The sequence below is a fragment of the Patagioenas fasciata genome, chromosome 5, assembly GCF_037038585.1.
Source record: "Patagioenas fasciata isolate bPatFas1 chromosome 5, bPatFas1.hap1, whole genome shotgun sequence".
Lineage (NCBI taxonomy): Eukaryota > Metazoa > Chordata > Aves > Columbiformes > Columbidae > Patagioenas > Patagioenas fasciata.
In genome coordinates, this window is record NC_092524.1 from 1,898,612 (window position 1) to 1,925,668 (window position 27,057).

At 61.5% G+C, this 27,057-nt stretch overlaps 4 protein-coding genes across 7 annotated transcripts; 3 read left to right on the forward strand and 1 right to left on the reverse strand.

Moving 5' to 3' along the window:
* The first annotated feature begins 667 nt into the window (after positions 1 to 667).
* On the forward strand, positions 668 to 2,350 carry MRPL16 (mitochondrial ribosomal protein L16). Its single transcript, XM_065839014.2, has 4 exons — positions 668 to 754; positions 1,189 to 1,254; positions 1,359 to 1,507; positions 1,817 to 2,350. The coding sequence occupies exons 1-4, from the start codon at positions 712 to 714 to the stop codon at positions 2,300 to 2,302; spliced, it is 744 nt and encodes a 247-aa protein (XP_065695086.1). The 5' UTR covers positions 668 to 711; the 3' UTR covers positions 2,303 to 2,350.
* Positions 2,351 to 2,444: 94 nt separating this feature from the next.
* On the reverse strand, positions 2,445 to 10,282 carry STX3 (syntaxin 3). Of its 3 annotated transcripts, none has more exons than XM_065838998.2 (11): positions 9,929 to 10,281; positions 8,444 to 8,524; positions 8,253 to 8,352; positions 8,086 to 8,160; positions 7,888 to 7,955; positions 6,902 to 7,010; positions 6,413 to 6,486; positions 6,198 to 6,332; positions 5,305 to 5,415; positions 2,797 to 2,897; positions 2,445 to 2,586 (listed from the first exon to the last, which is right to left on the reverse strand). In XM_065838998.2, exons 1-10 carry the CDS (start codon positions 9,956 to 9,958, stop codon positions 2,820 to 2,822), a joined length of 861 nt encoding a protein of 286 aa, XP_065695070.1. In that variant the 5' UTR covers positions 9,959 to 10,281; the 3' UTR covers positions 2,445 to 2,586; positions 2,797 to 2,819. The 3 variants fall into 3 exon arrangements, with proteins under 3 accessions (XP_065695070.1, XP_065695067.1, XP_065695069.1); XM_065838997.2 differs by lacking the exons at positions 2,445 to 2,586; positions 2,797 to 2,897 and adding exons at positions 3,918 to 4,049; positions 4,286 to 4,402; XM_065838995.2 differs by lacking the exons at positions 2,445 to 2,586; positions 2,797 to 2,897 and adding an exon at positions 2,907 to 4,049 and having other exon boundaries at positions 9,929 to 10,282.
* Positions 10,283 to 11,131: 849 nt separating this feature from the next.
* PATL1 (PAT1 homolog 1, processing body mRNA decay factor) lies at positions 11,132 to 19,715 on the forward strand. Of its 2 annotated transcripts, none has more exons than XM_065838933.2 (19): positions 11,132 to 11,270; positions 11,516 to 11,627; positions 11,728 to 11,939; positions 12,012 to 12,089; positions 12,775 to 12,969; positions 13,062 to 13,163; positions 13,283 to 13,372; positions 13,471 to 13,676; positions 13,751 to 13,840; positions 13,978 to 14,161; positions 15,518 to 15,641; positions 15,749 to 15,846; positions 15,930 to 15,989; positions 16,684 to 16,832; positions 17,613 to 17,772; positions 18,259 to 18,414; positions 18,585 to 18,676; positions 18,754 to 18,903; positions 18,997 to 19,715. In XM_065838933.2, the coding sequence occupies exons 1-19, from the start codon at positions 11,256 to 11,258 to the stop codon at positions 19,016 to 19,018; spliced, it is 2,295 nt and encodes a 764-aa protein (XP_065695005.1). In that variant the 5' UTR covers positions 11,132 to 11,255; the 3' UTR covers positions 19,019 to 19,715. The 2 variants fall into 2 exon arrangements, with proteins under 2 accessions (XP_065695005.1, XP_065695006.1); XM_065838934.2 differs by having other exon boundaries at positions 12,015 to 12,089.
* Positions 19,716 to 20,193: 478 nt separating this feature from the next.
* OSBP (oxysterol binding protein) lies at positions 20,194 to 26,323 on the forward strand. The gene is made up of 14 exons (XM_065838932.2): positions 20,194 to 20,516; positions 21,278 to 21,486; positions 22,499 to 22,746; positions 22,836 to 23,034; positions 23,288 to 23,390; positions 23,502 to 23,556; positions 23,663 to 23,794; positions 23,870 to 24,115; positions 24,199 to 24,319; positions 24,405 to 24,508; positions 24,604 to 24,699; positions 24,785 to 24,966; positions 25,115 to 25,335; positions 25,412 to 26,323. Exons 1-14 carry the CDS (start codon positions 20,212 to 20,214, stop codon positions 25,552 to 25,554), a joined length of 2,364 nt encoding a protein of 787 aa, XP_065695004.1. The 5' UTR covers positions 20,194 to 20,211; the 3' UTR covers positions 25,555 to 26,323.
* The last annotated feature ends 734 nt before the right edge of the window (positions 26,324 to 27,057 follow it).

Below are 27,057 nucleotides of genomic sequence, written 5' to 3' on the forward strand. Positions count from 1 at the left end.
GGGTGGGTGATGACCCTGGCCCAGGTGTTAAAGCCATGGCAGAGGCAGCCCCTTCATTTCCTCCACTGCACGATGAAGGCTCTTGAGGGAAGGTGATTTCTGCTCTTTTTTGGCACCACAGCCTGGGCAAGGGATGCTTGGGGTAAGGGGCTGTTTTGGGGTTGGCACCTACAAGTCACAGGTTGAGGAGCCCGTCTGGGCCATCTTCACCACCTACTGAAGCCACCAAGGGACCACGATGAAGGCAATAAAGAGCCATTTGTAGCACAGACCTCTGTGTATGTGCGTGTGTGACTGAGGTGGCTCCTTGGGAGGTGTTTAAAATACACAGGGATGAGACTCTTAAGGACGCGGGTAAATGACAGTGTTGAGTTAACGACTGGACTCGATCTTGAGGGTCTTTTTCACCCAAAATGGTTCTGCAGGAACAAGGGCTGTGGGGCATTGGAACAGGCTGCCCAGGGCAGTGCTGGAGTCACCATCCCTGGAGGGTTGGACAGATGGAGATGAGGTTCCCAGGGACATGGGGCAGTGCCAGGGGTGGGTTATGGTTGGACTGGATGATCTCGAGTGGCTTTTCCACCCAAAATGGCTCTGTGATGCTGTAACTCCAACCCCGGGTCCGCGTTTCCCGGGGGCGCTGCGGGGACGGACCGGGACCGGACGTGTCCCCGCCATGGCGGCCCCCTCTCAGGCACTTCCGGCGGGGCGATGCGGCCATGGCGGCTCCTGCTGCAGCTCCGGCCCGGAGCAGGTCAGGGCAGCCCGGGCAGCGCTTCGCGGGGCCGCCGCCTGCCCCGGGGGAGCGTGTCCGAGCGCCGGGGGCCCGGCGGGGAACGGGGAGCGGGGGGGGAGCTCCGGTATCGGGGCCGTCTGTATTACCGGTCGGCTGTGGCGGCCGTGGGGGAACATTGGGATCCCGGGTGGACATTGGGCTGCGTGGGGGGACATTGGGATCCCCGGGGGACATTGGGCTGCGTGGGCGGACATTGGGATCCCGGGGGGACATTGGGCTGCGTGGGGGGACATTGGGCTGCATGGGGGGGACATTGGGATCCCGGGGGGACATTGGGCTCCGTGGGGGGACGCTGCGGTCCAGGGGGGACACTGCTACCCAAGGGCGTCCCTCCTTATGCTACCCAGGGATCCCTCCAATTTCCCCGCACTGACCCCCGCTCTGTCCCGCAGGTCCCGGCGGTGTCACCATCCCCCGGGCCGGGCTGAAGAAGTTGGTGATACCCCCGGACTACAGCGGTAAGAGGGAGAACCCATGCCCCAGGAGGGCAAGGACACCCCTTGATCTGCCACCCCCACACCAGGGTGTCCCAGGTGACCCCCACACACATGTCCCCCCGCAGGTGTCACCATCCCAGAGAAGACAAAGCTGAAGTTCATGGACAAGGTCCCAGCGGTGCCCAAGGTCAAGCGGGAGCCCCGGCAGCTGCGTGACATCCGCGGGCCGTCCCGGGAGGCCACCGACTTCATCCAGGGCCAGTACGGGATCCTGGTGAGTGGGGGGTGATGAGGGGGACAGGTGTGGGGACCCCCCTGCCTGGTGCTGAGCGCTCCCCTGGGTGGTGAAGCCACCAAATCAAAGCAGTGACCAGAGGGGACCGCTGACAAACTGTCTCCGAAAAGCTGGATTGAGTGAGGCTAACGGCACATACCTCAGGGGATAAGGAATGTAAGACCGAGCTTAAATTGGAAAGGTGGCTCTGATACATCCCCAAAAAGCACCTGTGACGCCAGGGGAACAGGACAGGGGACCCTTTGTCCCTCTGTCTGTCCCTGAGGAACCCTGTCCTTCCCTCCGCAGGCTTTGGGGGGTGGCTACCTCCACTGGGGCCACTTCGAGATGATCCGCTTGACCATCGGCCGCAGCATGAACCCCAGAACCATGTTTGCCATCTGGCGGGTGCCAGCCCCATACAAACCGGTGACACGGAAGAGCTTGGGCCACCGCATGGGAGGTGGCAAAGGCCCCATCGACCACTATGTGACGGCGGTGAAGACGGGGCGCTTGGTGGTGGAGATTGGCGGGCGCTGTGAGTTCGAGGAGGTGAAACCTTTCCTCACGCAAGTGGCCAATAAACTGCCCTTCCCCGCCGTCCCCATCAGCCGCGACGGCCTCGAGCAGCTGCGGCGCGAGGAGGAGGAGAAGAAGCTCAACAACCAAAACCCTTGGACTTTCGAGCGCATCGTCACCGCCAACATGCTGGGGATGCGCCGGTACCTCAGCCCCTATGATGTGAAGTTCCAGGGACGTTACTGGGGGAAATTCTTCCTAAAACACCGGGTGTAATGAGCAGTGGGGCTGGGAGCCGTGTTAATTAAACCTCACAAGAACCTGTGTTGATCATGTTGGTTTTTCGGAGGCACAAAGACGGGGCTGGGAGCATCCCAGAAGTGATAGACCCTCCGTCCATGACACAGCACCCCAAAGCAAAATGTGGGGGATCTCTTTATTTGGGAGGAAGGCTCCGGTGTGGGTGGCGAGGCAGAGAAATCGTAGAATCACCGAACCGTAGAATCATTTTGGTTGGAAGAGACCCTCAAGATCATCCGGGCAGGAGGGGGAAAGGCCACCTGTGACAGGGACGAAGATGAGGATGAGGAAGGGGATGTGGCTGTCCCAGTCCCTCCCCAGCATGTTCCCTGGGGACACCCCTTCTACACCAGTGCCTTTTGGCAAGTCCAAGGGGGGTGAATCCCACCCAGCGTGGCCCAAACCCACCCTCCGGGTGTGGCGCGGCACTGGGAACCCCAGTGTCACCCTCCTGCCATGTCCCCTGTCACCTGGAGGGCAGCGGGGGGAGGACTCAGGCGAAGATGCTCCCGATGCTGGCAGCCAGGATGACGGCGAGGATGATGCAGCAGATCATGATCATGATCTTCTTCTGCGAGGGGAGAGAGGGGACATGAGGCAGGGGAGGGGGACAAGGGACAGGGGATGGGGAGTGGGGAAAAGGGACAAAGGATGGGCTGGGGAGAGGGGACAAGGGACAGCGGCCAGGTGGAGGCAATAGGGGCTGGGGATGAGGGGCAGGGGCTAGGGACAAGGGACTGGGGAGAGGAACAGGGGCTGGGGACAAGGGACAGGGGCTAGGGATGAGGGCCAGGGTTTGGAAAAGGTGGACAAGGGACAGGGGCTGGTGGGGCAGGTGTGAGCTGGCCCTGTGCAGCACCAGGACGTGGCTGTGCTGCTGTCCCCGTGGCCAAGGGGCCATGTCCCCGTCACAGTGACTTACCCAAAATCGCAGGGAGAGGCGGTTTGTCCCCTGTCACCTCTCCACCCTGAGGGATGGTGTCACTACAGCCCCTGAAAACCTTGGCCAAAGCCACCGGCGCAGCCACGATGTCGCTACCGTTACGAGCTGAGCTGTCCTCAGCCCCCCCATGTGGGGTGTCCGGGGGTACCAGCACCCCACTTGTCCCCATTTGTCCCCAGTTTCACCTTGTGCATGGAGCGGAGAGGCGCAGGGTGGGCGGCATCCGGGATTTTATTGTAACGGGGATTAAATAACCAAATAACCACGATGGCCGTGTCCTCCCCCTGGGGGACATGCCAGCCTCAGACATCACAGCCAGAAGGGGACAAGGGGACAAGGTCCCTAGTGGCTCTGTTTGTGGGAACAGCAAAGTGTGACCAGAGCCACCAGCAGCTGCTGGTGCCACCAAACCCCCTGTCCTGACCATATTCCCATCCCTCATCCCCATGGGACATCCACGCAAGTGACCAGGTCACCTTGTCCCTGCTCGCAGGGGATGTGGCACCAGCTGCCGCATCCCTCCAGTGTCACTGTGTCACCGTGGCCCCCTCCAAAAGATGGGGGGGACAAGGAAAATTATAAATAGAGTCCTGTCTCCCTCCTGCAGGGGACACAAGGGACAGAGCCTGCGGACTGGTGGGACAGCAGGGGACAGTCAGCGGGGGGACAGCGTCCGGTGACAGGAGGACAGTCGGTGCGTGCGGGACGCAGGGAGAGGAGGGGACTGAGCCGCGGTGCTGGGGGGGGTCCCACAAGGTGACATCGCCGCTGGGACAGTGTCTGGAGGAGGGAAAAGGGAATTTGTCACCCCACCAGGCAGAAGGGACAGTGGGGAGGGGGACAAGGGGCTGTGGGGGGTGGTGGGAGAGACATACAGATGAAATCCAGACCCCCCCGAGCACAGCAGGTTCCTGAGCATCACAGAGCCTGCAGACCCAAGGCCACCATTCCTGTCCAGTGTCCCCAAGGTCCCCATGTCCCCACAGAGGGGTTCCCCTGCCCCCCCCGACACTTACAGGCTACAGCCCCCGCCTCGAGGGGGGTTATTTCTTTTTTAGCCCCAGGGAAAGGCCGATGATGAGCGCAACTGTCCCCAGCGCGAGCAGCGCTACCGCCACCAAAACCAGCATCTTCTGGAGGGGACGAGAGGGGACACGGGGGGGTCGGTGACACCTGCCCGGTGTAAGGGGGGACAGGGGACAGAGGTGGGCACAGAGGAGCCCAGAAGAGCCAGAAATGCTGCAGACCCGGGGGCTGAGCCCCCACCAGCTCATCACACCTGAGGGCAGGAGGGGGCTCAGGGCTGGGGCTGGTGCGGGGGGGACAGGGAGGGACAGAGCTGACAGCCCCATGGAGGTGACAAGGGAGCAGCAAGGGACCAGCTGGGATGGCTGGCGGTCACTGGGGGCAGGTGGGAGCTGTTGGTGACAGCCAGGGGACACAAGGGGCGAGTTGGGGACACAAGTGATGGCTGGGGGACACTGGGAGCAGGTATGAACCATTTGGGACATCTGTGGGATATGAGGGGGGGCTGGGGGACACAAAGCGGGTCTCCGGGCCACTGGAGGATATGGGGAGATACTGGGGGCACTGGGAGGTGTGACAGCACGCTGAGGGACGAGAGGGGGACACTGGGGGTGGCTTTGGGATTTTGGGGGCTATGGATGGGACACTGGGGGACATGAGGAGTGGCTGAGGGACACAAGGGGTGGCTGGGGACATGAGGAGGTCTCAGGGCCACTGGAGGATATGGGGGGGTATTGGGAGCACTGGGAGATGTGACAGAATGTTTAGGGACAAGAAGGGGACACTGTGGGTGGCTTTGGGATGCTGGCAGCTATGGAGGGGACACAAGGGGTGTCTGAGGGACACATGAAGTGGCTTGGGGACACAAGAGGGTCTCAGAGCCACTGGAAGATACAGGAAGATACTGAGGGCACTGGGAGATGTGAAGGGGACTTTGGGGTACCTTTGGGATGCTGGGGGCTACAGAGGGGACACTGGGGGACACTGGGGACATGTTGGTCCATCTCACCCTCCTGGCTTCACTTTGGTACTTCACGGCCTTTTTGGTGTCGGCCACGGCCCGTTCCACAAAGCCGACAGACTGGTCCATGTTGTTCTCGATGCGGTCGATCATGGATCCCTATGGGGCGTGGGGGGGACACGAGGACAGAGAGGGACAGAGAGAGTGGCCGGAGCCACCACAGTGTGGGGTGCCTCTCTGTGTCCCACCCTGTAGGTCCCCACAGGTGCTGGGTGGCCCCATGGGGACGTGTCACCACCCAGCCCTGTGTGGCTCCATGCCTGGGTGTCCCTGCGTGTGTCCCTGTGCCACGCTGGGTGGCCCCGTGCAGCCCGTGCCACCCTGTGTTCCCATGGGTCCATGTGCTGCCCTGACTCCCAGTTCTTGTGTGGCTTCATGCCCAGGTCCCCTGCTTGTCCCCCTGTACATGTCCCAGCTTGTCCCCATGCTCAGGTCCCTGGTTGTCCCCATTCATCCCCATTCCCAGGTCCCTGTTTGCCCCCATTCATCCTCAAGCTCTGGTCCCTGTTTGTCCCCATGTCCAGGTCCTTGGTTGCTCCATTTCATCCCCATTCCTGGGTCCCTGTTTGTCCCCATTCATCCTCAAGCCCTAGTCCCTGTTTATCCCCATGCTCAGGTCCTTGGTTGTCCCCAAGCAGCCATTAGCACAGGTCCCTGTTTGTCCTCATTCATCCTTAAGCTCTGGTCCTTGTTTGTCCCCATGCCCAGGTCCTTGGTTGTCCCCATTCCCAAGTCCCTGTTTGTCCCCATTCATCCTCAAGCTCCGGTCCCTGTTTGTCCCCATGCTCAGGTCCCCGGCTCTCCCCCTGCCCATTTCCCTGGTTATCCCTGTGCTCAGGTCCCCGTCTGTCCCCAGTCCATGTCCTCGTCTGTCCCCACACCTGGTTCTCCACCAGCATGGCGATGTCCACGAACATGTCGTGCAGCTCCTTGATGCTGCTCTCCAGCCGGACGATGTCCTTGTGCCGCCCCTCGATCTCGCTCAGCGCCTGCTTCGAGATCTGCGAGTCCATGATCTGCAACACAGCGGGGCGGGGGCCATCAGAGGGGGGTGTCCTTGTCCCCTTGTCCCCTCCCAGTCCCCCCTGGTGCTCACCCCCGAGGTGAAGATGGAGGGGTTCCCGCTCTCCAGCATCTCCTCCAGCTCCTCATCCGTTGTGTTCTTGCCGGCTGCAGGTGGGGTCAGTGGTGGGAACAAGCCCCGCCCACTCCATTGAAGGGGTGGAGCCTGTAGGACCTGACTCCACCCACTTTGCCAAAGGGGCGGAGTCTTTAGTGCCCAGCTCCACCCATTTTACCAAAAAGAAGGGATCTGTAGAGGCTGGTTCCACCACCTTGCCAAAGGGGCGGGGTCTTTAGTGCCCAGCCCCGCCCACTTTTACCAAAGGGGTGGGGGCTGTATGACCAGGCTCCACCCACTTTGACAAATGGGCGGGGTCTGAATGTTCAAGCTCCACCCACTTTGCCAATGGAAGGGGCTGTGGGGACTGCCCCCACCCACTTCACTAAATGGGCGGGGTCTACCGGGCAGGCCACGCCCAGTTCTTCCCAAGGGGCGGGGCCTGAGGGGGCGGGGCGCACGCACTGATCTCGAGCTGGCGCTGGATCCGGCCCTTGCTGCGCTCCCGAAAGTCGACCTGCGCCTCGTTGTACTTGGTCATGACGTCGACGAACTTGCGGGACAGGACCGAGTGCTGGGGACAAAGACATGAGGTTGGAGACACCCCAGGCATGGCACACCCCTGGGGGACAGGCCTGAGGACAGGGGACAGGGGACAGGGACACGGACACGGACATGGGGCTGGGGACACCATGGGCATGGCACACCCCCTGGGGACAGGAGCGAGTGCTGGGGACAAGGACATGAGGTTGGGGACACCCCAGGCATAGCACACCCCCTGGGGACAGGAGCAAGTGCTGGGGATGGAGAAAGGGACATGGGACACTCCAGACATGGCATGTCCCAACCTCAGGGGACAGGACCCAGTGCTGACGACAGGGATGGGGACATGGAAGACCCCAGGCATGGCATGTCCCCATGGGCCATTTTCCCAGTGGACAAGAGCAAGGACAGGGGTGTGAGCTGGGACACCCCGGGCATGGTGACACCCTGGGCACAGCACGGGCCAGCCCCAGGGGACAGGAGCAAAGACATGGGTGTGACACTGGGGACACCCTCAGCACGGCACAGCCCCAGCCCAGGGGACAAGGTTACGTGCTGGGGATGGGGACAAGGAGTCAGACCAGTGACACTCTGGGCATGGCATGTCACCAGCCCCAGGAGACGGGGCAGAACAAGGTGCTGGGGCTGGGGACAGGGACATGAGACCCAGGGGACCCAGGAGATGGCATGTCCCAGCCCATGGGGGACAGGACAGCATGTTGGGGATGGGACAGAAGGACACAAAGCCGGGGAGCACCCAGCTGTGGTGCTGATGGGGACAGAGATGGGAGACCTGGTGACAACCAGGACTTCTCCATCCCACAGCGACAGGGTGGGACAGGGCGCTCAGGACATGGGGGTGCTGGGAGGGGACATCCCCGGTGGCAGGTCTGGGGCACAGGGCTCACCTGGGACTTGCGTATCCGGAGGTCGGCGGAGGATCGTGCCTCATCCTGCTCGATGTTCCTCTCCATGCCTGGCGAGAGCCGGACCCCAGCCCCTCAGACCCCACGGTCCCCGTGTCCCCAGCACACCCCACCCTTCCCGTGGGGACAGGGGGGACCCGCGGGGCTGGGTGACACAGCGGTGGGGACACAGCCACTCACTCTTCAACTTGTTGCGGACACTGTTGGCCATTTTCTTGATTTCTGTCGTCAGCTGCTCCAGGTCGTCTTTGGTCTCTGCAGGGTGACAACACGTGAGCTGGGGACATCCCGGAGACACCGCCAGGAAGGGGACACAGGGACGGGGGGGGCGCAGCCACCGCGCTCACTCTGTTCGGGGATGGGGGCTGAGAGGATGATGCTGTAGAGCTTCTTGGCTTCCTCCACGTTCTCAGAGATCTTGTCGATGTTTTGCCGCGTCTCCTCGATCTGGACAAGCCAGATGGGGGATGAGGATGAGGCGGGGACAGAGAAGGGACGCCCAGACCCCCCAACCCCATGTGTGTCCCCGCACTGTCACCTCCGAGAAGAACTCGTCCATAAACGCCGTGTTGTCGATGGCGATCTCCAGCTCCTCGCTGTCATCGTCCGCCTCCTGCTTCTGCGAGGGGGACAACACAGCACTCAGGGGGATCCCCAGGGACCACCCCAAGTGACATCAACCACACGGGGTCAGCAGGGCCACCAGCTCTGCAGGGTCAGTGGGGGACGCGGCAGGAGGAGCTGTGGGGACGTGGTGGCATGGGGGGGACATCTGCAGCTGGAGGGGGGGACGAGCGCATTGCACATCTGGCTGGGGAATTAAGGGATTGCTGGGCTTGGCTGGAGGGAGGGGACAGGGACGGGGACAGGGACATGGTTTTGTGTCCCCAGCCTTCGCACTGTGCAGGTCTGAGCAGCACTGGGGTTTGGGGGGGTCCATCACCCCAGTGTCGCGCCTGCCCCCCTCCACAGGCTCCCCACTCCGTCCCTTCCTGGGGTGTCACCCCCAGTCCCATCGCCCCCCGGCCCCCCTCGGCACCCCCAATGACCAACTGCGGTGTCCCTGGGGAGGGGGACAAGCCCCAGCCCCCCCCCCATCTTGTTACTGGAGTAAAAATAAAATTAATCCCTTCTCTCCCCCCCAAGGGTTTTATCTGGTGGCTCCATAATCCGCACTAAATCCCCGCCAAGCCTCCCGCCGCGGCCACCCGCCCCACACCGTGGCTGGGGTGCAGGGTGGGGGGCTGCTAGGACCCCCCCACCGGCTGGGGACCTCCCCACGAGGTGGGGACCCCCCCGGAAGCCAGGGGGACAGTGGGGCCCCATGGCAGGGCAGGCAGAGGGAGGAGGAAGCGGCAATGGTGGCGGGAGGGTGAGGGGTGTGAGGTGCAGGATGGGGTGCTGGCCCTCTGGGGACCGCACATTGCTCTCACCTTCCCCCCGAGGGACAGATCCCCCTACCCCATGCAGACCAGGGCGTGCTGGTGAGTCCCTGTGACCCCATCCCTGTGACACCCCCATCCACTGTGCTGTGGGTCCCAGGGCTCCCTGTCCCCATCCAACTTGAGGGGGCTCTAAGGGACCCCCAGCCCTGTGATGTCCCCATCCAGCTTGTAGGGGTTCTCAGGACCCCCAGTCCCGTGATGTCCCCATCCAGCTTGGCTGGGGGGTGTCAGGGACCCCCTGTCCCCATGACACCCCCATCCACTGTGAGGTGGGTCCCAGGGCCCCCTGTCCCCATGACATCCACCTCTGCGATCTCCCCATCCACCTGGGTTTCAGGAACCCCCATCCCTGTGACACCCCCATCCTCCGCAGGGAGGGGGTTTGGTGACATCCATCCCCGTGATGTCCCCATCCAACACAGACCTGGGATTTGGGGACCCCCATTCCCATGACACCCCCATCCACCATGGGATGGGGTCTCAGGGACCCTCATCCCAGTGGCACCCAGCTCCATTGGGGACCGTCACCACCCCCCGAGGTGTCGCCTGTCCCCTCACCCCACCCGGGAGTCACTCACCGCCTTGAGCTGCTCCAGCCGGTCCTTCATGGTGTCCCCAAGGGCTGGCGGGGCACGGGTGGGGTCCCCGTCCTCGCCCACCGCAGGGATGGGGGATGTCGCCCTCGGTCCTCCCTACATCCAGGCGAGGTGGCGGGTGGCCCTGTCCCTTGTCCCTGTCCCCAAGCCCGGGGCTGTCCCTGCGCTAATCCCCCGTGATGGGCACAAGGAAGGCGCCGAGGGGAGGGACGAGCTGGAGCCACCCTTCACCTGGGACACTTGGGGACACTGGCAACGGCTGTGGGTGCCCCCTGTCACCCCAGGAGGTGACAGCGAGGTGAGGACGGATGTGGGGTGGCCCCATCTCGGAAGCAATGGGGAAGTGTGTCCCCATGAGTGTCACATGTCGACGTGTCCTTCCCTACTGTGGGTGGCTTCATTGGGGGACACGGCTGGGGATGCGGGACATGGCTGGGGATGGGGAACACGGCTGGGGAGAGAGGACATGGCTGGGGGACACAATCATGGATAAGGGTCACAGCTGGGGGGACACAGCTGGGGATGGGGGACACGGCTGGGGACACAGCGATGGATAGCGGTCACAGCTGGTGGGTCACAGCTGGGGATAGGGGACAGCTGGGGGACATGGCTGCAGACAGGGGACACAATTGGGGGGCATGACTGAGGATGGGGGACACGACTGGGGGTAAAGGTCACAGCTGGGGGACACAGCTGGGAGGAATGACTGGGGACATGCCTGGGGGAAATGGGGTGTAGGGGACATGGCTGGGGGGACATGGCTATGGGTCACAGCTGGGGACAGGGGTCACAGCTGGGGGGCACACAGCTGGGGACACAGCAGGGACAACATGGGGTGACAGGTGGGGGGACATGGCTGTGAATAGAGGACCCATCATGGGGACAGAGCTGGGGGGACATGGCTATGCATGGGGTGACAGCTGGGGGGACATGGCTGTGGATAGGGGACCCGGCAGAGTCACAGAGCCGGGGGCACAGCTCCAGATCCGCGATGTAGCTGGGGACACCGCTGGGATAGGGACAACGCTGCGACCGCCGTGTCAACACCCGCGGGGAGAAAAGGTCACGCTGCCCCTTTAAGACCAGGTGGGATTGGGGCGGTGCGGCGCCTTTAATTCCGCGAGGAGGCGTGGCCAACGCTTGACCACGCCCCCAATCGCGCCTCACTGCCGCGCACGCGCCTTCCCGCCGGAGGGGGCGGGGGTGACGTCATGCGTCTGCGCCCGCGGCGGCGCATGCGCGGCGGGGCCCGGGACCGGAGCGGCCCGGACGGAGCCTGCGGGCGGGGGGCGCCGCCGCCTCCTCCGTCATGTTCCGGTACCAGGTCAGCGGGGAGGGGGGTCAAGTGGGGTCGGGGAGGCGGGGGGGTGCGGCGGACCGGGGTGGGGAAGGGGCGCGACGGGCCGGTTCCCGGCCCGTCGCGCCCCTTCCCCACCCCGGCCCGCCGCACCCCCCCGCAGGCCTGAGGAGGAACCGGGACCTATGGAAGACGGTGGGGGGGTCACTGTGGAGCTGTAATGCCCGTTCTGACCCCCGCCGCCATTCCTCAATCTCTCTTCCCCCCCCCAGTCCCTGGAGGACTGTCCGCTGGACGAGGACGAAGACGCTTTCCAGGCCCTGGGGGAGGAAGATGAAGATATTGATCAGTTTAACGATGACACGTTTGGAGCCGGGGCTGTTGGTGAGTGAAACCCCTCCTGGCCTCCCCTCATGTACCCCCCCGCCTCGCTGTTGCCCTCCCACCCCCTTTAACCGTCTCTCTCACCACCGGTCCCTTGCAGACGATGACTGGCAAGAAGCACACGAGCGGCTGGCGGAGCTGGAGGAGAAACCGGCGGTGACCAGGGAGCAGGATGGTGCTGGTAACGAGGAGGCAGATCTGCTGGGGGATCCCGAGGACGTACTGGCGGAGCGGCTGACCAGGCTGGTCATTGACAGCGAGCTGGAGGACCCCGCCATCATGCAGGCCGTGCAGACCAGGGTCCCTGCACAGGTGGGACTGGGGCTGGGTGGGTGCGCAACAGGACCCAGTAGCTCGGTGCTGACTCCCCGACTGGTTTTCCAGCAGCCTGGAGGGCTGAACTCCAGCATCTGGGACAGCTCAGCCGTCCTGCGGCGGATCCGGGGGCCACTCCTTACTCAGGTAGGGTGCTGGGGTGTGGGTGGCTTCTCTAATGTCTTCTCCAAACCCCTGCAGCAGCACATTGGGCCCTGAGGGATGATGTGCTGGACTCCTGTGGGTTTATTGGTGCTTGGGAGCACCAAAGATCAGCCTGGGACTAAAGGGGGTTCTGCTGGTTGGGCTGGGTCTGGGTGGCCACTGTTTGGCTCCCTTGTAGACCCTCTAGGTGTCACCTCCTGTCCCTACTCGGGGTCCAGAGAGCCGGGCAGGGCGTTCTCACAGATCCGTGGTCCCTGGCGATGTCTGAGAGACGTCAGCGCTCCTGTCAGGGCGTGGGAATGTCAGCGCCTCCAGGCAGAGGATTTTTTTTCTTGCGGTTTAATTAAGAGTCAGGGTTTTAAGTGCAAGCGGAGCGCATTGTGCGGCCAACCCTCTCCCAGCTCCGCAGGGCTGATGAGGGCCGGGAACCGAGCGTGCGTGTGGCTGCGTGGCGGTGATGCAGCTCCCACCCCGTGCTGTCACCCCAAACGTGTGTTCTGGCAGTGATGTGTGCTCTGGGGGTCCCCAGGAATGCCCACCATCGTGTGCGGCTCCCGGGGATGCAGAGGAGACCCGGCAGGAGGGAGGATGTGGCTGTCACCTCCTGGGAATGTCCCCGGTGTCCCCATTATCTTAAGGGGACCTTTCTCTCCCCTCCCGCTCACAGGAGATGCCGTCGGTGTCCGTGCTGGACTACGCTCTTCCCCAGAGACCCCCCCAGCCTCGAGAAGAGGAGCGGGACCCCTCGGAGCGAGCGTTACCCCGCCGGTCCTCGTCCCCTGTCATCGGGAGCCCCCCTGTCCGGGCTGTCCCCATTGGCACCCCACCCAAACAAGCCGCTGCCCCCAACTTCAACCAGCAGGTACCTTCCCCCCAGCCCCACTTGTGGCTCAGCGGCTGCAGGTTTGTCCCTGGGGGACTAACGGGGGGTCTGTGCTGCTTCCCTCCCTCCAGATCCTGTGCCCAAAGCCCGTCCACATCCGAGCGGCCGTGCAGCAGCGTTATCCCCCTCCCTACGGTGACAGGATGTCCCCAAACCAGCTCTGCAACGTACCGGTACCCACTGACCCCACACTCCTCTTTATGGGGGCTGAATTTGAGGTCTCCAGCCTCCCCAGAACTGCCCCCATCATCGGTGGTGACCCAGGCCCCTCTTTTTTGTTGTTTTTCCCCAGAATTCCTCCATCCTGGGCCACCCGTTCCCCCACAGTGTCTCTCCCGTCCTCACCCACCTGCAGCGAGCGCAGCTGCTTGGAGGAGCCCAGGTACAAACCCCGCTTTGCTCCCTCCCGGCCCCCCCATGGGCAGGGACCCCCTGAAATCTTCCCCCAGCTGACTTGGGGTGCCCTCTGTGCCCCCCCAGGCCGGCCGAATGTCCCCCAGCCAGTTTGCCCGGGTCTCCGGTCTGGTTGGGAACCCCCTCCCCTCCGTCAACCCCAAGTTACTCCAGGGCAGAGTCGGGCAGATGATGTCTCCGGCCAGCGGCTTTCGTGCCTTTTTTGGGGCTCCCCCAGCTCCACCTCCCTCGCAGCCCCCGCCGGGCCCCGGATCCCACCTGCAGAGCCTGAGGTGAGTGTTTTTTTCCCCCAAAACCCCCTTCCCCGCTCTGCCGCCACTTCTGAACCTTCGCGCCTCTTCCCCAGACCGCAGCCCCAAATGTTTCGGCCGGACACGACCCACCTGCACCCCCAGCACCGCCGGCTCTTGCACCAGCGGCAGCAGCAGAACCGAAAGTGAGTGCTGGTGGCAGGGGAGGGGGGTGGTACGTCCCTTCCGCTGCTGGGAGGGGGGACACCAGCCTGTGCCACCGCTCTCTGTCCCTTCCTGTAGCTCCGGTGTGCTCACGGGTGCCCTTCTTGCCTCCCGCCAGCCAACACCGCGGCCTCAACGGCTCGGTGGGGGACCGAGGGGGTCACCGGAGCGGTCACCAGGAGCAGATGCGGAAAGACCCCTACGCCAACCTCATGCTGCAGCGGGAGAAGGACTGGGTGGCCAAAATCCAGATGATGCAGCTGCAGAGCACTGATCCCTACCTGGATGATTATTATTACCAGGTATTTGGGGGCCAAACCCGCTCCTCTGCCTGTCCCGGTGTCTTCCTGATGTGGCTGCTGTGCTGAGGGGTGCTGGGTGGGAAGTGGGTGATGGAGTCAAGGGTGATGTGGCAGAGGAAGCATTTTGAGATTAAATTGTGCGGAGTAAGGTGGAAGGATGGGGTGGAGTGAGTGTCTTGGGAAGGGGAAAAGGAAGGAAAGGCAAGGGGAAGGGAAAGGAAAGGAAAGGAAAAAGGAAGGAAAGGAAAAAGGAAATGGGGCAGCAGCAGGGGAAGAACTGTCTTGCTTTCTCGGGTGAGATCTCCAGGGGTCACTGGAGATGCTGGGGGACATTGGAGATGCTGGAGGGGACACTGGCAGGATGGATTGGGTGGCTGCGTGTGACAGCGGTTGGGTAAGACCGCCAAGAATGGGCAGCGGGGAAGCCACTGAGTGTAAAAGCATCGGGAACAGCTACATGAGGAGGAGGAGGAGGGCCTGGCAGGGGGGGTGAACTGGTCCCCAGTAGAGGAGAGGAACTGGTTCCCGGTAGACAAGAGGAACTGGTACAGCTGCAGCCAGGGCATGAACCCACAAAGCTTTGGTGTTGCACAAGAGGCTGAATGTTGGCCGGGAAAGCGGCAGTGGGGAAGGCCCCGGCCACACGGTGCTGGCAGGGCAAGGCGGGCTAACTGGTGTGTACTGGGAGGGACTGGGAGCCAGGGAGCTCGCAGGGAGAGCAGATCCGTCATTTTGTTGAGAAAGAGGGGGCTGAGGAGGAATGTCGAGCGCAAATGATGAGAGGAGGGTGCTGTTGTGTACTGTGGGGAAGAACAGTGGTTTAACATGGTGCTGGTGGTGCTTGGAAAACCAGTAAGGGTTTAAAATGGTACTGGTGATGCTGGGAAGACGAGTAAAGGTTTAAAATGGCTTTGCTGGTTTTTGAAAGTCGAGTAAAGGTTTAAAATGGCTTTGCTGGTTTTGGGAAGTCGAGTAAAGGTTTAAAATGGCTTTGCTGGTTTTTGAAAGTCGAGTAAAGGTTTAAAATGGCTTTGCTGGTTTTGGGAAGTCGAGTAAAGGTTTAAAATGGCTTTGCTGGTTTTGGGAAGTCGAGTAAAGGTTTAAAATGGCTTCGCTGGTTTTGGGAAGTCGAGTAAAGGTTTAAAATGGCTTTGCTGGTTTTGGGAAGTCGAGTAAAGGTTTAAAATGGTGCTGATGACAATGGGAAAAACAGTAAAGGTTTAAAATGCTGCTGGTGACATTGGAAAGACCAGTAAGTGCTGGGCAAGGGTCAGAGCACAGGCCGGGGTGGGGGACGTGTCACATCCGTCCTCCCCCAAGTGTTTTTCGGAGGGTCTCACCCTCTCCCCCTCTCAGAATTATTTCCAGAAGCTGGAGAAGTTGGCGGCAGCTGAGGAGGTTCAGGGTGACGGCCCCAAAAAGGAACGGACGAAACTCATCACCCCCCAGGTGGCCAAGCTGGAGCACACCTACAAGCCAGGTAATGGCTCCTCGCTCCCTGTAGCCCCCCGGGGGTGAAATAAAGGGGCTGTTGGACTCCAACTGACCCTTTTTGCTTCTCCTTCCTCCCTCTGCCCATTCCTGCAGTGCAGTTCGAGGGTTCGCTCGGGAAACTCACGGTCTCCAGCGTCAACAACCCTCGGAAGATGATCGACGCGGTGGTGACGTCCCGTGGGGAGGATGATGTGAGTTTTGTGGCTCTGTCCCCCCACTCCTGAGTCCACGGGATCCCCCCCTGCAGCTCTGACATCTTTTTCCTCCTCGATAGGAAACGAAGGAGAAGCAGGTTCGGGATAAGAGACGGCAAACCCTCGTCACCATCGAGAAGGTGAGTTTGAGGTGGGAGGATCATGGCGAACCTTGAAAATCTCCTGTTAAAGAAATGGTCTTGACCCGTAGCGCAGTCTCAGACATGTTAAAAAAAATAATATTCAAAAGCCAAATAAAAATAAATACATTGAAAGTTACAGCAAAGAAACAGTCAGGACTGGGTGCCTATTAACCCAGAACAAAAGAGATTTGGGATTTTAAACCCACAAAATCTCTGTGCCATCTCTTCATGTGCTGCCCATGCACCTTTTGGGTGTAGTGGTAATTCTGATCTGGGGTTTTTTTGGTGTCTTTTTATTGGATTCTCTTTCTCCACCCTTCAGGCAGCACCCAGGTCACGATAAGTTCAGGATATACAGCCTGGAATTCCAGCGAGCCTGAGCCGCTCGCTAAGTTTGGCTCCTTTTGCTAAAAATAGGTTATTCAAACAAAAAAATACAGCTAAAATAATAGAATTTAATTTAAAAGGTTGTTTGATTCGACTTATTCTGCAAAGCAGGTGGGCTGGGGGGAAGGATTGGCTGTGGACACCACGATGTGGTGGCGATTAACTCCTCTGGACATCAAATTGGGGACAAAGGGTTGTGTTTATGGGATGTGGGCGTCCTGGAGTGGCAAAGGGGACAAGGGGGGCCTGGGGATGTCCCCAAGCAGGATTAGGGATCCCCATGGTGACGTTTGTCCTTCCGCAGACGTACAGTCTCCTCCTGGATGTGGAGGACTACGAGCGCCGCTACCTCCTGAGCCTGGAAGGCGAGCGGCCGGCGCTGATGGGCGAGAGGAAGCAGAAGATCTGCGACATGTACGATAACCTGAGGGGGAAGGCGCCCGGCCAGGAGAGGTGAGCGCAGCTCCGAGGGTCCGTGCGCGCTCACACCTGCTAAAACTGGCTTTTCCAGGCGCTGTTTTCCGAGGAAGGGTTAGACTTGGCTCTTCCAGGGCTGTGTTGGGAGCTGAAATAACCCTTTATTTCCTTTTTTCTGGCCATTTTCCCCATGCAATTACCTGCTGTGGTTATGATACTATAACAGCTTCAAACCCTGCAGCTCTGCGTGCCTGGCATATCCCCAGGTGCCTGCTTTTAACCCTGGCATATCCCCAGGTGCCTGCTTTTAAGCCTGGCCCACCTCTGGGTGCCTGGTTTTAAGCTTGTTCCCTCTTGGAGTGCCTGGTTTTAAGCCTGGCTCGTCCCTGCATGCCTGGTTTTAAGTGTCTTCTATCTCTGGGTGGCTGGTTTTGAGCCTGGCATATCCCCAGGTGCCTGCTTTTAAGCCTGGCCCATCTCTGGGTGCCTGGTTTTAAGCCTGGCTCATCTCCAGGTGCCTGGTTTTAAGCCTATCCCATCACCACATGCCTGGTGTTAAGCCTGTCACATCTCCCAAGTGCCTGATTTTAACTTTGCCGCCTCTGCAGGTGCCTGGTTTTAAGTCTTTCCTATCTCCAGGTGCCTGGTTTTTAGGCCAGTCCCATCTCTAGGTACCTGGTTTTAAGCCTGTCACCCCTTGCCCTGACCTGCAGCTGCTCCTGTGTTATTTTTCCCTCCCCAGGGATATTTTTGGGAGCAGGGGGGGATGTTTTGTGCCTGGCTTAAGCCTCAGCACCGTTTTCTGCCCCTTTCCAGGCCCAGTGACGATCATTTCATGCAAATCATGTGCATCCGCAAAGGCAAACGCCTCGTCGCCCGCATCGTCCCTTTCTTGTCACCCGAACAAGCGGCCGACGTCCTCATGGCCACCGCCCGAAACCTGCCCTTCCTCATCAAAAAAGACGCTCAGGACGAGGTGAGGTCCCCAACTCTGAAAGGTTTGGACCCAAATTTTCTCTTCTTAGCAGGGAAAAAGAGCATTTTGTGTTAAAAAAGGGTGATTTCTGCCTCTCCTGGGCTGCTGGCAGGGTCCATTGTCATTGTCACGGTCCATTGTCATTGTCACGGTGTCACCACAGAGGATTTTTGATAGATAATACATATTTTTAAATGAGCCCAGCTCTTTTGTGAGCATTTTTTGACTCCAGAGACCCTTTTTTAAATATAGATAACAAAAATGCAGGTGTCTGCAGAATAAATCCCAGCTTATTTTGAGGAAAAATGAGGATTTAAGGAGGAATAAAGAAAGTTGGGTGAATTCAAAGCCACTGCGAGGAGGAGGGGGAAAGTTGCACCCCAGCGTGGGGGTGGCTGGAAGCTTCTGTGGTGGTTTGTGGGTGTCCTGGGGGGGTGTGGGGAAGCTTGTCCCCTTTGTGTCACATCTCCTGTCCCCCCCACCCAGGTGCTGCCCTGCCTGCTGAGACCCTTCTCACATGTTCTGTACCACCTGCCCTTGGGGACGGTCACCAGCCTGGTGCAGCAGTTAACCAACCTACCTCAGAGAGGGGGGGCAACGCCCCCCCCCAACCCCCACCTCACCGCTGTGCTCCAAAATAAGGTGCTGAACCCCCAAGCTGCGCGTCCCCCCCCCCCTCCTCATTTTGCTCGCCCAAAAAAATGTTTGGAGGGGCGGGCAAAAAGCTCCCTGTCACCTTGGGGTGACAGCGGTGACTTGTGACAGCCCCAGGGCGACATTTTAACCCCCCTCCCATGTATGTCCCCCCCCAGTTTGGTCTGTCCCTCCTGTACTTGACCTTGAGCCGGGGGGAGGAACTGCAGAGCTCAGACGCCAACGCAGAGCTGCTGCAGGACAACCAGTGGTGAGTCCTCACTCCACGGGGGGGCTGAATTAACGAAGAAAAAGGGTTAATTAGTGTGTTCCCCGCCCCCCCTCCAGGACAGAGCTGATGCTCATGGCCACTCGGGAGCTCCTGCGGATCCCGGCGGGGGCTCTGGCCAAACCGGTGGCCCCCCCGTCCAACCTGGTCGCCCTCTTCTCTCGCTATGTTGACCCTCAGAAGCTGAACCTGCTGGAGACAAAATTGCAGTAAGTTCCCCCCCCCCTCAAAAAAAAAGGGGTGAAACGAGAGTGGTGGGGGCCCCACTGACACCCCCTCCTTCAATTTTTTCCCGGACCCAGCTTGGTGCACGGGATCCGGTAGGACATCGCTGCCACTCCGGAATGTTCCAGAAGATGGATTGGGGGGGAACAGACACTTCTCCCTGCCCCCCCCCAACACCCAGCGTGGTGGGGTGGTGTGTCCCCCCCCCTCAGTGATCTGGTTTGGGGGGTTTTGGCTGCTCCCTCCCCTCCCCGCCCCCCCAAAGTGCTGCATCCCCCCCAAACGCTGCTGCTTCCCCCCCACCATTGAGGAAGGCATTGGGGGGGTCTGGGACGAGTCCCCCCACGCCCCCTCCCCAGCCCCCCCCGAGCACTGAGGTTCCCCCCACCCGCACACACCTTTTTTTGCACATTTGCCTCTGTCTTCCCCAAAAATTGCTGCCCCCCGCCCCATGCGGTCAAGCCCAGCAGCACCAGGCGGGGGGGCTCAGCCGGGTGGATTCTGCTGTTTCTGCTCTATGGGAATGTGCTGGGGGGGGGAATTTTAATTATTATTATTTTTTGGCTTTTGAAAAGAAGAAAAACCAAGAGATTTGCACATTTAGGGGTTTTACAACCGGTAACTCCCTCCCTGGCATTAACCAGCGTCCCCCCCACTGATCAAGTGAAAAGTTCTTTCCCCCCCCCCACACTTCTTCCAGTTTTTGGTTCTGGCAAAATGAGAATTAAAAAAGAAAAAGTTTCTAAAAAATTTACATTTTTATAGGGGATTGTAAATAAAGACGAATTGTGTAATACTGCCGGGAATGCGGCCTCTCCTTTACTGCGGGGACACGGGATAGTCACCCCCCGGGAATCCCCCAAATCCACGGGGAAAGGGCAGAGGTCACCGCTCCCCCATCCAGGTGACAGATCGTTGTCTCAGCCAATGGCGGCGCGAGGACCCGCCCCCGCGGCCAATGGGGCGTGGGATGAGTCACCGCTCCGTCGAGCGGCCCAGCCCAGCCGAGCGGCGTCCTGGCGTCAGTGACGCGCGGCGCCGTGCTCCTCATCTCATTGGCGCGCCGAGGTGACACACAGGCCAACTGACCAGTGAGAATACGGGGGCGGGGCGCAGCCGCGCCGCCTTCAGCGCAGGCGTGGCAGCATCCAATAGAAACTCAAGCACCGCCCCGCGCCGGCGGCGCCACCAATCCTCCCGTCGGGGCGGGGCGAGCGGCGGCCGCCTCCGCCAATGGGGCGCGGCCGGGGGGGCGGGGCGGTGACGCCGGCGGGGCGGTGGCGGCGGCGGTGATGGCGGAGCTGCGCGCGGCGGCCGCGGGCCCCGGCCCGGCGGTGGCGGCGGCGGCCACGGCGTTGCCCGGGCCCATGGCGCTGCCCGCGGCCCCGGGGGCGGCCCCCGCTCTGCCTTCCCCGGCGGCGGGCGGCGGGGCGGGCCCGGGGGCGGTGGCAGCGGCGGGGGGCGGCGGCGGTTCCGGGGCGGGCGGTACCGGGTCCGGTTCGGCGCGCGAGGGCTGGCTCTTCAAATGGACCAACTACATCAAGGGCTACCAGCGCCGCTGGTTCGTGCTCAGCAACGGCCTCCTCAGCTACTACCGGTACGGTACCGGGGGGACCCGCCCCGACACCGGGACCCGGCCCCGCCGCCCCCTCGGGGCTCCCCCGTGACCTTGGGCCCGGCCGGTGTGTCCGCCGGGGCGGCCTCGGGGTCCCCCGGTGCCAGCTGGGCGGGCAGGGCCGGTCCCCTCCGTGCCCGGGCGGAGCGGGCGGCCGGTCCCGGGGCTGTTTCCCGCATCCCCTGCTCATCGGGACACCGGGGGTGGGAACCAGGCTGGGGGGGCAGCGGCGTTACCGGCCCCCCCGCCCCGTGTCACCGCTCGGTCCCCGAGGGGACACCTGAGCCCGGTCGCTCTGGGCTCCTCCGTTATTTATGAGGGAACCGGAGCCCTGAAGCAGCTGCCGGCTCCGGTTACGGACCCGCGGGGCGGGGGAGACACCGGGCCGGGCTGGGGGGTCCCGGGCGGCTCTTTCCAATCCGTCCCGGCAGCCCCGGTGACGTGGAAGGGTGCGCCGGGCTGGCACGGCCCCGCAGCGCCCAGGACTTCACCCTGCGGCCGGGGGACGGGACAGGGGATGAGGCACCGGGGGGAGTGCAGGGGGTGAGGGTTGTGCCCCCTTTCCGTGTTCTCTCCCCGAAGCGGCACTGGAACCTTGGCCACATTCCGGCCATGAAACCCCACGCCTTGGCACACCTGCCGCTGCTCTATTAATAGCCCCAGGATGGGATGGGGAGCGCCAGGGCCCCCCCCAAGGGTTTGGTTCCCCCTTTCCTCCCTCACCGTCCCCCCGTTGTGCGCAGCTCCAAGGCGGAGATGCGGCACACCTGCCGCGGCACCATCAACCTGGCCACGGCCAACATCACGGTGGAGGATTCCTGCAACTTCATCATCTCCAACGGCGGGGCCCAGACCTACCACCTGAAGGCCAGCTCGGAGGTGGAGCGGCAGCGCTGGGTCACGGCCCTGGAGCTGGCCAAGGCCAAAGCCGTCAAGATGCTGGAGGAGTCAGGTACGGCCACCAGCCCGGGGTGTCCCCTGGTCCCCCGAAGCCAGGCAGTGTGTCAGAATCATTTTGGGTGGAAAAGCCCCTCAGGATCAGAGTCCACCCATTCCCCCACCCCTGGCACTGCCCCATGTCCCTGAGAACCTCATGTCCATCTGTCCAACCCTCCAGGGATGGTGACTCCAGCACTGCCCTGGGCAGCCTGTTCCAATGCCCCACAGCCCTTTGGGGAAGAAATTGTTCCCACATCCAACCTCAACCTCCCCTGGTGCAACTTGAGGCTGTTTCCTCCCATCACTTGTTCTTGGGAGTAGAGCCCGATATCCCCTGGCTCCAGGCTCCTTTCAGATAGTCGTAGAGAGAAACATCCCTGTGGGTCCCTCTCCTTGAACACAGGGGCCGTTTTGTGCTTCCAGACGTGTCCCCATGTCCCGTCTCTGTTCCCAAGCCTCCTCCAAACCCGTTGTTCCCCGTCATCCCCCCGCACGGTTTGTCAGGGCTGTCCTGCCCACCGGCGCAGAGCCGCCTTCCCCACTGCCCGGCTCTGGCCCCAGCAGCCCTGGCCCGTGTTTCCTCGCTGGCGCAATCGCTCCTGTGCCAGGACATCAACCATCTGCTCCGAGCTGCCACTCCCTGCTCTGGCATTGCTGTTCAGGATGCTGTGACAGTCACCGGCAGCACCCATGTGCGGCTCCCAGCCCTCTGGGGGGAATCTGGGGGCTTCTCCTTCCCAGTGCACAGCTTCTCTTTCTTCCTCCTTAGTTGGGAAGAGAGGATCATAGAATTATAGAAGTGTTTTGGTTGGAAAAGCCCCTTGAGACCATTGAGTCCAACTGTTCCCCCACCCCTGGCACTGCCCCATGTCCTGAGGATCTCATGTCCGTCTGTCCAACTCTCCAGGGATGGTGACTCCAGCACTGCCCTGGGCAGCCTGTTCCAATGCCCCACAGCCCTTTGGGGAAGGAATTGTTCCCAGTATACCCCATGCAGCCTTGCTAACCTCCCTTCCCGCTGGCAGATGACTCCGGCGACGAGTCGGTGTCGCAGACGGACAAGACGGAGCTGCAGAACACGTTACGCACCCTGTCCAGCAAAGTGGAGGATCTGAGCACCTGCAACGACCTGATCGCCAAGCACGGCACGGCCCTGCAGCGCTCGCTCAGCGAGCTGGAGACCCTGCGCCTCCCGGCCGAGAGCACCGAGAAGATCAAACAGGTCAACGAACGAGCCACGCTCTTCCGCATCACCTCCAATGCCATGATCAACGTGAGTCCCGCCCCCCACGGGGGCCCTGGGGGGTGGGTTTTACCCCCAAAATGTGCACCAGATGCTGATGCGGCTCCTTTTCCCTGCAGGCTTGTCGGGATTTTTTGGTGCTGGCCCAGACGCACAGCAAGAAGTGGCAAAAATCGCTCCAGCACGAACGGGATCAGCGGATCTGGCTGGAGGAGACGCTGGAGCAACTTGCCAAGCAGCACAACCACCTGGAGAGGGCTTTCCGCGGCGCCACCGTCCTGCCCGCCGCCGCGCCCGGCACCGCCGGCTCTGCCAAAGGTACCAGCTGCTCCCCATCCTGCTCCTGAGCACGGCTCAGCTGCTGTCACATCACTGTCCCCAAGCAACGGGGCTGTCTGGTCCCTCCCGCGTGGCTTATGGCACTGGCAGCCTCAAAACCTTGTTTACTTTGCTCTCGCTCCTCCTTAAACATTCTTTGTCCCTTCTCAGTGTCCCCTCAGCTGGTGGGAGGTGACAGGGGACCCTCTGGGGGGAATTTTGAGCTCACCTGGCCCTGTCCTCCGCTCCCCAGATCCGTGCTGCACCGCGAAAGGAGACCTGAGCGACGAGGACGATGACAACGAGTTCTTCGACGCGCCAGAGATCATCCCCATGCCGGAGAGCATGGGACACAAGTAAGTGGTGGTTTGTGGGGCTGCCCCCCAAGGACTGATTCTGCACCAGCCCCCCCCCCGGGACTGATTCTGCACCCCCTGGACTGATTCTGCCCCTCTCATCCACCCCAGACGCACCGGCAGCAACATCAGCGGCACCAGCAGCGACATCAGCCTGGACGAGCAGGTGGGACAGGGCGGGTTCTGTGAGCAGAGGTGGTTGCAGAGGAACTGGGGGTGCCCCAGTTCCCTTGCGGGGGGTCACAACAGTCTTTGTTCCGCCCCCTCCCCAGTACAAGCACCAGGTAGAAGACACTAAAAAGGAGAAGAGAACCCGCATCCCTTACAAACCCAACTACAGCCTCAACCTCTGGAGCATCATGAAAAACTGCATCGGGAAGGAGTTGTCCAAAATCCCGATGCCGGTGAGCAGGGCGGGGGCTCTTGGCGGGGCACAGGGCACACAGAGACCCCCCCGTTAACCTCTTTATCCCCTCCAGGTGAACTTCAACGAGCCCCTGTCCATGCTGCAGCGTCTGACCGAGGACCTGGAGTACCACGAGCTGCTGGACCGAGCGGCCAAATGCGAGAACTCTCTGGAGCAGCTGTGCTACGTGGCGGCTTTCACCGTTTCCTCCTATTCCACCACGGTTTTCCGCACCAGCAAACCCTTCAACCCCCTCCTGGGGGAAACTTTTGAGCTGGATCGGCTGGAAGAGAATGGTTATCGCTCTCTGTGCGAGCAGGTACCCCCAAACCTGCTTCTCCCACCCCCTCCGGGGCCGTGGGGGTGGCCAGCACTGATTTTTTGTCCCCTTGTCCCACCCAGGTGAGCCACCACCCTCCGGCCGCTGCTCATCACGCCGACTCCAAAAACGGTTGGACGCTTCGTCAGGAAATTAAAATCACCAGCAAATTTCGGGGCAAATATCTCTCCATCATGCCTCTGGGTGAGCTGGGAGACGCTCGGGGGCGGGGAAGGCATCTGGGTTTGGGGACTGAGGGGACTGTCCCCAACGCAATGTCCCTCCTCAGGTACCATCCACTGCGTCTTCCACTCTTCGGGCAACCACTACACGTGGAAAAAAGTCACCACCACCGTGCACAACATCATTGTGGGGAAGCTCTGGATAGACCAGGTGGGGTAAAAACGTGGCGATGGGGCTTCCCGGGGACCTATTTGTGCCGGTTCTGTGCCTCAGTTTCCCCTCTCTGAGCGTCTCCTCTTCCACAGTCAGGGGAAATCGAGATCGTCAACCACAAGACGGGTGACAAGTGCAACCTCAAGTTTGTCCCTTACAGCTACTTCTCGCGGGACGTGGCAAGGAAGGTAGGGACGTGGGGACAATGTGGGACACGCCGGGCTGCTGCTGGCTCCTGGGTGTCCCCATTCAGGCTGTCCCCTGTCCCCACAGGTCACCGGGGAGGTGACAGACCCCGCGGGGAAGGTACATTTTGTCCTCATGGGTACGTGGGACGAGAAGATGGAGTGTTACAAGGTACCGACGGGCGCTGGGGACAGCGCACTGGAGGGACGGCAGAGACCCCACGACGCCGAGGACACCCGGGTGCTGCTGTGGAAGAGAAACCCCCTCCCGTGAGTGCTGGGGACACAACACAAAGTGTCCCCAACGGTGCGGCGGGGGGCTGGTTTGGATGTAAATCCCTTGTTGGACATGCTGAGATTTGTTCGGGAGTGAGATTTGTCACCGAGGCTGATTTTTGTCACCGTCCCTGCCCCGTAGGAAGTACGCGGAGAACATGTACTATTTTTCGGAGCTGGCACTGACGCTGAACGCCCCCGAGAGCGGGACGGCCCCCACCGACAGCCGCCGCCGCCCCGACCAGCGCCTGATGGAGAACGGCCGCTGGGACGAGGCCAACGCCGAGAAGCAGCGCCTGGAGGAGAAACAGCGGCTCTCCCGCAAAAAGCGCGAGGCCGAAGCCGCCCGTGCCACCGAGGACGGTAAAAAAGCAGTTCCCTCCCTCCCCAAGCTCCCTGCGTGCCCCCCTGGCGCTCACCTCAATTTGTGTCCTCCCAGGGACCCCCTACGACCCCTACAAGCCGCTGTGGTTCGAGCGCAAGAAGGACCCGGTGACGCAGGAGCTGGCGCACATCTACAAGGGGGGGTACTGGGAGAGCAAGGACAAGCAGGACTGGAGCTTGTGTCCGGACATTTTTTGAGCTGGGGGGGACACACGAAAAAGCCAGGTGGATGCTGGGGGGGGCGGGCTCATTGCGGCCCCCCCCTCTGTCCATCTGTCCGTGGCCGCGAGCGCCTGCCGGGGTTGCCTTAGCCCATCCAAACTGACCTTGATGCCGAGGTGGAACAGCCCCCCTGCCCCCCTGGCCTGATTTTAAGGGAGGGGGGGTGTCTCTCTCCCTGGGCAGCCCCCGAGGATGGGGGGCACGGCCCCCCCGGGCGGTGGGTGCAGCGGGGTGAGCCCGAGGCTGGCCTTGGTCTCTGCCCCCCCTCTTTTCTTTTCATGTCCCTTTTGCCCGCCCCCCCAGGCTTTGGGGTGCTGGGGGGGGGGTCATACTCCGCCCCACAGCCTGTTCTATAGGTGTATATTATATATATGTAGAGAGCAACCAGGGTCCCCTTTTCCTGCAGCACTCCGGGGAGGGGGTACCCAGCCCCCCACACACACTTTGGGGGTGTCCCCCCCCCAGGTGCCTTCCCCAGAGGTTGTGTAGGGCAGGGGGAGGTCCTGGGTTTTTCTGGGGGGGTCTCTCCCATCCATCTCCGGGGAGCAGCAGGCCCCTGCACCCCAAACACTACAGGGGCTGGGAGGGGGGGAAGGCTTGGGGGGGGGGGTCTGTGCACCCCCAAACTTGAAAAGTGGGGGGGATATGATGCCTTTTTTTGTTGTTTTTTTTTTTTTTTTCTTTTTATTTGGTTTTTTCCCCTCCCTCCAGGAAAACAAGTAAATTAAAATCTGTGAATGCCCCAGCCTGGCTGTGCCTGTTCTGTTGGGGGGGTCGGTGCTGAGCGGGGTGGGGGACATGTTACCAGGACATTGGGGGGAGCTGAGGGCCCCCCCTGCACCCCCAAAAAAGTGGAGGAAGCAGCACCTAAACAGAGACTTGAACCATGGACCCTCAGATTAAAAGTCTGATGCTCTGCTGGCTGAGCTACCCAGGCGGTTCTAGAGCTATGTGGGGAGGACATACACTCCCCAAACTTCATCCTCCTCCTCTTCCTCCTCATAGATGTGCTGCTATCATGGGCCTCCCCAAAATGTTTGCCCCCACTGCTATTATGGGGACCCAGTGTCCTTGTCCCCCCCCATCGCTGCACGTCCCCATGTGCCACCTTGACCCCCACCCCGGGGACATGGGTCCTTGTCCCCATCACCCTGGGGTGGGCTCCCTGTGGGCACACCCCCCAAGCACCCCCTGTCCGTCCCCCTCCAAGTGCCACCCTGCCCTGGGGGCTCCCTGGGGCTGTTGCCACCCTCCCAAAGAAGGGAACTGTGGGGGTCAAACCCATGGCGGGGGATGCTTGTCCACAGAGTAACCCCACAGCCCTTGGGGTGTTTGTCCCCCACTCCCCCTGTGCTGGACCAGGGGGTTCTGTCCTGGGTGTCCCTGTGTGTGTCCCCCCCCAGCAAAGGTAGCAGCTGGTGGGACTTGAACCCCCAACATTTGCCCCCCCATTAAGTACCCAACACACTTTCCCTTGGG